Source organism: Bison bison, unplaced genomic scaffold (genome assembly GCF_000754665.1).
Source record: "Bison bison bison isolate TAMUID 2011002044 unplaced genomic scaffold, Bison_UMD1.0 scf7180017864268, whole genome shotgun sequence".
NCBI classification, from domain to species: domain Eukaryota; kingdom Metazoa; phylum Chordata; class Mammalia; order Artiodactyla; family Bovidae; genus Bison; species Bison bison.
In genome coordinates this window covers 1,130,591-1,139,115 of record NW_011494840.1, presented here as the reverse complement: position 1 = coordinate 1,139,115, position 8,525 = coordinate 1,130,591, and the positions used below count along the sequence as shown (strand labels likewise).

At 37.5% G+C, this 8,525-nt stretch overlaps 1 protein-coding gene across 1 annotated transcript in view; it reads left to right on the top strand.

Annotated features, from left to right (window-relative positions):
• The window catches only part of COL19A1 (collagen, type XIX, alpha 1), a 445,162-nt gene that overhangs the window by 90,565 nt on the left and 346,072 nt on the right, over positions 1–8,525 (top strand). The window contains exons 8-9 of the mRNA XM_010848502.1: positions 3,870–4,013; positions 5,221–5,256. Coding sequence (XP_010846804.1) covers positions 3,870–4,013; positions 5,221–5,256 — 180 coding nt within the window. The remainder of the gene's footprint in view (positions 1–3,869; positions 4,014–5,220; positions 5,257–8,525) is intronic.

Here is an 8,525-nt window from a genome sequence, read left to right as displayed (position 1 = left end):
ATCAGGTGGCCAGAGTATTGGAGTTTCAGCTTTAGCATCACTCCTTCCAATGAACACCCAGGACAGATCTCCTTTAGGATGGACTGGCTGGATCTCCTTGCAGTCCAAGGGACTCTCAAGAGTCTTCTCCAACACACAGTTCAAAAGCATCAGTATACAATATTTATATTTCTCTTTCTGACTTACTTCACTCTGTTTCGTCCACCTCATTAGAACAGATTCAAATGTGTTCCGTTTTATGACTGAGTAGTATTCCATTGAATATATGTACCACAGTTTCTTTATCCATTCATCTGTCAATGGACATCTGGGTTGCTTCCATGTTCTAGCTATTGTAAATAGCACTGCAGTGAACACTGGGGTACATGTGTCTTTTTCAGTTTTTATTTCCTCAGGGTATATGCCTAGGAGTGGGATTGCTGGGTCATATGGTGGTTTTATTCCTAGTTTTGTAAGGAGTCTCCGTATCATCTTTCATAGTGGCTGTATCAATTTACATTCCCACCAGCAGCGCAAGAGTGTTCCCTTTTCTCCACACCCTCTCCAGCATTTATTGTTTGTAGACTTTTTGATGATGGCCATTCTGACTGGTGTGAAGTCTCATTGCACTTTTGATTTGCATTTCTCTGATAATGAGTGATGTTGAACATCTTTTCATGTGTTTGTTAGCCATCTGTATGTCTTCTTTGGAGAAATGTCTCTTGAGGTCCCTTTCCCACTCTTTGATTGGGTTGTTTGCTTTTCTGATATTGAGTTGTATGAGCTGCATGTATATTTTGGAAATTAATTCTTTATCAGTTGTTTCATTTGCTATTATTTTCTACCATTCTGTGGATTGTCTTTTCACTTTGTATGTAGTTTCCTTTGCTGTGCAAAAGATTTTAAGTTTAATTAGGTCCCACTTGTTTTTATTTTCATTACTCTAGGAGGTGGGTCATAGAAGATCTTGCTTTGATTTTATGTCATCGAGTGTTCTGCCTATGTTATCCTCTATGAGTTTAATAGTTTCTTTTCTTATATTTAGGTCTTCTAATCCATTTTGAGTTTATCTTTGTATATGATGTTCAGTGGTGTTCTAATTTCATTCTTTTGTATGTAGCTGTCCAGTTTTCCCAGCACCGCTTATTAAAGAGGCTGTCTTTGCCCCATTGTATATTCCTGCCTCCTTTGTCAAAAATAAGGTACCCATAGGTGCATGGGTTTATCTCTGGGTTGTCTATCTTGTTTCATTGGTCTATATTTCTGTTTTTGTGCCATTACCATACTGTCTTGATGACTGTAGCTTTGTAGTATAACCTGAAGTCAGGAAGGTTGATTCCTCCAGCTCCATTCTTCTTTCTCAAGACTGCTTTGGCTATTTGGGGTCTTTTGTGTTTCCACATGAATTGTGAATTGTTTTGTTCTAGTTCTATGAAAAATACCAGTGGTAATTTGATAGGTATTGCATTGAATCTGTATATTGCATTTGGTAGTATAGTCATTTTCACAATATTGAGTCTTCCTACCCAGGAACATGGAACATCTCTCCATCTGTTTATGTCGTCTTTGATTTCTTTCATCAGAGTCTTATAGTTTTCTGTATACAAGTCTTTTGTTTCCTTCAGTAGGTTTATTCCTAGATATTTTATTCTTTTAGTTGCAATGGTGAATGGTATTGATTCCTTAATTTCTCTTTCTGATTTTTCATGTAATGATGTTTTGATGTACCTAAATATTATATTCTTGACCAATAGTCACTCCAACTTGAATTATAAGAAAATTGTTTAAGGAAATAGGCAATACATTCAATGGTATGATTTGATAATTAAAAGCAGTGACATGACCCCACACATGAAAAAAATCATGTTTTAAAAAGATTTAGTTTTAAAGAGTAGAAAATAAGGTAGGAATTCATCTCCAAGCTTGGAAAAAATAATACAAGACCTCTTCTTTTCATGCTCACAAGTATTTATGGGCAACATTACCATTATGTTCATGTTAAACAGGAAATAGAACATACTACATTTACATTTAATGGAAATGTATGTTTTAGAAAGCTAATTCAGTACATCTGCTATAATTCTGGCATCAACTATATATTTTTTTTAATATTTGAACTTAGGAAATTTTAATGTACTTGCTTAAAAATCTAATTTTGTCCGTAATTTCAACTCAGACATCCTTTCTGTTATTAATATTTTAAAGCATATTTCAAAAGTGAGATTTATTCAGGATAGTCTATAAATATATTTACTTGCTGCTATTAATTAGATTTTCTAAAGCAGTCAGGTTTCATGACTACAGACCTAGACAGAGAGAATGAAGAATAAATAAGGAGAGAAAGAGAAAATCAGCAACATTTGTTGAAAATAAATGAGAAAGATTAGTAAAATGTTGAGGGCTAATTAACTGAAATCAAAACCAGAGGTTTTATGAAGAAAGGGGACCTTACTTGTATGTCTTATGTTCTATGTTGGCACTTTTTGGAATGTGTGGGCAGCTTTATAGTGAAGCCTGAGACATGTTTTTAAAGTCATTTAAATCCCCAATGTAAAATAGTGAATCAGTTATCCAGAGCAAAATTGTGAGCTTTGACTGCATCTCGATTACCTTAACTGAACCCATGGGACACAGGGCAGGACCTGGCTGGAAAACTGTATCAAATCATATAAGATAAATGGACTGTTTTAGTGATAATCCTGTATATTTAATTCTAATGTAATTTTTAGACTATAGACTTGGAAATATAATGTCAATAACTAAATAGATAATCATTAAATCTGCAGACAGTAAATTTGATAGAACTAGTGATAAAGACAGGAAACTATTTGTAGTTTTTCTGGGAGCTATTTTTCTTATAGTGTTTACTGTGTTCAAAAGCATTAGAATGCTACCCATTTTTCAAAATTTTTTTTGTTTGAAAAGCAATGTATATTTACTATATAAAATTTGGAAAATATAGCCACATTCAAGGAAGAAAGTAAATATCAACTGTGATCTCACAGCGATAAATAACCACGGACAATATTTTAACTTTGTATACTGACAATACTTTCCCAGGCATATATAACTTGTAGTATATAAAGTAATGTGTGAAGCCTTCCCCCTAAACTGTGAATTCAGAGATATGAAATTATAAATTCATGAAATTGCAGATTCAGAGTTACAAACCATGGTAAGGACTCTTGTAAATGATGTTGAGGGGAAAGGAAACATTTATCTTCAGATGCTCCATCTGGGTTTATTTTTTGATAGAAAAAAAGTTCATTGCTTTGAAACCAAATTTTACTTCCGTGGCCCCACATGTTATAAACCCAGTGGAGAAGTGATGAAAATCATCACTTTGTTACAGGGAAGATTTTAATAACTTTATAGAACAATGGAATGGAATAAGATATACATATTTTGAGTAAATATATACCACCTTAGAGCATAAAAGAGTTTATATTTTACTTTTACATGTCTTTATCATCATCCTGTTGAAGTAAATGTTTTAAAAGTTTGAATTACATTCTTTTTTTCCTAAATTTGTTTCCAGAACACACATATCAATGTTATTTGTGTAAAGCATTTTACTGTAACAATTCAGTTCTTATAAATGTTTGATGTTGCTGTACTTGTCATAAATTCACATATAATAGCTTTAGAATTTCTCACCAAACCTGGCATTTTAATACACTTCTAGTGTGTTGTCATTGTAATAGATACTAGGAGGCTAGTGAAAGGGTAAAGTTGTTATGGACTTTCACATGCTGGTGTGAGCCTTTGGTTGTTAGAAGGAAGTTCTTGCAGGTAAACCCAACCATGCCTAGTTTGGTGGGAGTCAGTGCTGGGAATGTCATGGTGTTTGGAATTGACTCTGTATCCTAAAGCCTCTTTCTGGATTTCAGTGCCCAGAGCAGCCTGGCTTTGGAGGTACTGCAGCATCACCAGCACCTGCTCATGCCAGCAGAATGTCTGCATTTTTGCCAGCAAAGCAGGAACTCACAGACCAGTGCCAGTGCATGCCACACAAGGTATGCTCATCTTCACCTGTGCCCAAGGGAAAGGCACTCCACACTGTGAGCCAGGCCTATGTGTGGTCCTGGTGCACAGAACGCAACTTGCTCTCTACTGCAAGTTAAATCAGGCGCCTGGGCCCCTCAGTCCCTGGGTGAGTTAAAGAGAAAGGCTTGGGTTAGGATTCCCTGGATTTCAATCTGGATAGTTTCGAGGCCATCTGACCTTCTTTCCTGAGTGGGAAGTAGAATGAAAGGAAAATAAAGGGTATGACAAGTACCCTGTATGACAAGTTATGTGTGAGGATGAAACACATGCGAGGAATAGGCTTAAGTCATGGCAATTCTGGAGAAGAAAATGGCAACCACTCCAATACTCTTGCCTGGAAAATCCTATGGACGGAGGAGCCTGGTAGGCTACAGTCCATGGGGTCACAAAGAGTCAGATACAACTGAGCAGTTCACTTTCACTTATGGGAATTCACAAGTTGAGGGAAACACAGAGCCTGCCCTTCAACACATACCCAAAGGTATTCCACATACTGTGTTTCTGTCGTGTGGAGACTGTATCTGTCCACTACTCCAAATACCCACTCAGATTTCCCCTCTGCTGTGAGTTGTATAGGGAATGCAGAAGGGCTGTTATTGCCCAAAGAATTTGTTTCGCTTGCCCTTCCCTGGCCAGGAAGCCTGAGTCCATTGAGGGACATGAATGTCTTTTGTGGATGTTAGTGGCATTGTGGGACCTGTCCTTGAAGTAGGCTGAGTGACCTCTGGACAGCTTCCCTCTATACCAGTACCCAAGGGTAGGAAAACTTGTCCTAACTCCTAGAGGTCCAAAGTGCTGTGACTTCTTGCATGCTCAGGCTCAGGGCTTCCTGTCCTGGCTGGAGGAGTGGGGAGGAGTGTAAGTTAGAAATTTAGAGGAGCCTTGCATTTCCTCTACCAACCAGTACTACAGTGTGAGCTCTGTAAGAAAGGCTATACGAGGTACAGGGGGCATGGAGGAGAGCGCGTATCCCAGCCCATGACAGGTCTCCAGGAGGAGATGATGCTGGCAGGTGTTTGGAAGAGGTGGGTAGTGAGCCTTTGATGAGGGCGGAAGAGACTCCCTGCAGAGGGGTCTGCATCAACTCCCAAGAGAGCACAGCTTTGTCTTACTATTGTCAGCTGATTTATAAACTATATGTATTTAGTTCAGTGTGACCGAATATGTGTTAACACACAATTCATTTCTGCTCAGGGAGAAGCAGGCTCACCTGGACAGAAAGGAGAGCAGGTAAGACCCCACCGAATGCTGTCAGGATGAAAGAGGATATGCTCAAAGTTGACTTCAAACTTGTTTCCATCTGATTTTTTCTGTGTCCCACACAAATGTGCATTTCTGTAAAAAGCTATTGAATATATTTAAGTGCTGATTATTGAAATACGGAAGACTGTATCAGCATGTAAATCTGTTTTTGCGTTCCTAATTAGGCTGGTCTATTCTCCTGCTATGCAGGAGATCTGGGTTCGATCTCTGGGTTGGGAAGATCCCCTGGAGAAGGAAATGGCAACCCACACCAGTACTCTTGCCTGGAAAATCCCATAGATGGAGGAGCCTGGTAGGCTACAGTCCATGTGGTCGCCAAGAGTCAGGGTGATTTCACTTTCAAAATGTACCTGTAAACCACAAGCAAAATTGTGAAGCAAGAAAGTCTGTTTCTTAGCTGGTGTTTACCCTTGTTTAGCATTTTCTTCTTCAAATACTTGACAAACTCCTGTTTGCTGACAGGTCTCCACTGGAGATTTTTCATCACTTAATTCAAACAGCTTACCTTTGTTGAACACCTTCTCTGCATGAGGCCTAGTACTAGATGTTATAGGGAATAGAAAGAATAGGATATGTTCCCTGTTGGCGAGGATTTTTACATCTGCAAGGAGATAGAAGACCTTATAAGGCCACACATAATAGGTCCTGTAGAGGATTACAGGGACCCTAAGGGAACAGGCATTGGGAAGATCCCCTGGAGAAAGAAATGGCAGCCCACTCCAGTATTCTTGCCTGGAAAATCCCATGGATGGAGGAACCTGGTCGCAAAGAGTCAGACACGACTGAGCAAAGGGAAGAAGAAGGGAACAGTCTGGGGACTGGAGAGAGAGTGTGCTGGAGGAGATGGTGACAGCCAGATGGGTGTGGATCTGATTCTAGCCAGGATTCATGCTTAGAGATTTACCTTCCCTTCTCCCCATCCTTCTCAGAATGCAACTGTCCTCTTCCCCACTCTCTGAGTCATGTCTTTTTTTAGCTAACTACTAGATAGATTAATTCCTGCTAAGGTTAGATATTGATTATGTTCTTACTGTTTTCCAAGGTAAAGCAGATTTAAGTTCTTTTCATGTCTTAACTGGAAAGTCCATGGTTTTAAATTATTTACATAATCTACATGGACTTCTTATTTTAAAAAATAAGAGACTGAAGTCTGCTAAATGACTGATCCATCAAAGTTGCACAGGAATCTTCAACCAAACTATCCTCACCAGCCCCTGTTATATCTTGTCTTTTTGATAATAGCCTTTCTAGCAGTTGTGAGATGTTATCTCATTGTGGTTTCGATTTGCATTTTCCTGATGATTAGTGACGTTGGCCTTCTGTATATCTTCTTTGGAAAAATGTCTATACAGATTTTCTGCCCACTTTGAATAGGATTGTGCGCTTTTTTTCCTGTTAAGTTGTATGTCCTCTTTATGCATTTTGGGTATAAAATTATATATGCCTTACCAGATGTCTGATTTGCAAATAGTATTTCCATTCAGATTTCATGTATAAGCAATATCGTATCATATTTGTCTTTCACTGTCTGGCTTACTTCACTTAGCATGGACCTAATCTCTTGGTCCGTCCCTGTTGCTACAAATGTCATTATTGCATTCTTTTTTATGACTGAGTAATATTCCATTGTGTATACATACCACATCTGTTTTTTTAACTTATTTTATATTGGAGTATAACTGATTAGCAATATTGTTGTAGTTTCAAGTGGACAGCAACGGGATTCAGCCATACATATACATTTATCCATTCTCCCCGAAACTTTCCATCCACCCAGACTGCTACATAACATTGAGCAGATTTCCCTGTGCTATACAGTAAGACTTTCTTCTTTATCCATTCTTCTGTCAATGGACAAATTAGGTTGTTTCCATGTCTTAGCTGTTGTAAGTAGCCAACACTATATATCGAAGAGACTGTCCTTTCCTCAGTGTATATTCTTGACTTCTTTGTCATAAATTAATTAACCATACGTGTGTGGGTTTGTTTTTGGGTTCGCTGTTCTGTTCCATGGGCTTCCCTGGTGGCTCAGTGGTGAAGAATCTGCCTGCTAATGCAGGACATACAGGTGTGATCCCCGGGTTTGAAAGATCCCTTGGAGAAGGAAATGGCAGCCACTCCAGTATTCTTGCTTGGGAAATCCCATGGACAGAGGAATCTGGCAGGCTGTAGTCCATGTGTTCACAAAAGAGGTAGACATGACTTAGCAACTAAACAATAACAACATTCTGTTCCATTGATCTATATGTCTATTTTGTGCGAATACCATACTGTTTTAATTACTATAGCTTTATAACATGGTTTGAGAACAAGATCCATCTAAATACTACCTACAGTTCACTCACTTTAGATATAAATACACATACAAACGGAAAGTGAAGGGATGGAAAAAGGTATTCCATGCAAATAGAAATCAAAAGATAGCTGAGGTAGCTATGCTAATCCGACAAAATAGTCCTTAAAGAATGTCAAAAGAGACAAAGATGACTTTTATATAATGATAAAGTGATCATTCCAACAAGAGGATGTAACATTTGTAAATATTTATGCACCTAATATATATAAAGCTAAATATATTAAGAAAATATTAACATATATAAAGGGAGGAATAATAAGTAATACAATAATAGTAGGGAATTTTAATGCCCCACTACATCAATGGATAGCTCATCCAGACAGAAAATCAATAAGGAAACATTAGCCTTAAATGATAGATGAGCCAGATGAATTTAAGAGAGATATATAGAATATTCCCTCTTAAAGCAATAGAATATATTTTTCTCAAGTGTAAATGGAACATTTTCTAGAATAGATTGTATTTTAGGCCATGAAACAAGTCTTAATGAATTAAAAGGATTGAAATTATATCAAGCATATTTTTCTCACCACAGTGGTATGAAACTTGAAATTAATTACACAAAGAAAACTGGAAAATTCATAGATGTTGAGATTAAACAGTATGCTACTGAGTAATTAATGAATGAAAGAAAAAATAAAAAAGAAATTAAAAAGTACCTTGAGACAAATAAAACTGGAACTATAACATACCAAAACTTGTGGGATGCAGCAAAAGCAGTTCCAGGAAGGGAGTTCATAGTGATAGGTGCTTGCCTCAAGAAACAAAAAGAGGCTTAAATAAATAACCTGACTTTCTACCTTAACAAGCCAGAAAAAGAAAAATGAATGAAGTTGAAGTTAGTATAAGGGAGCAAATAAAAATTAGAACAGAAATAAAT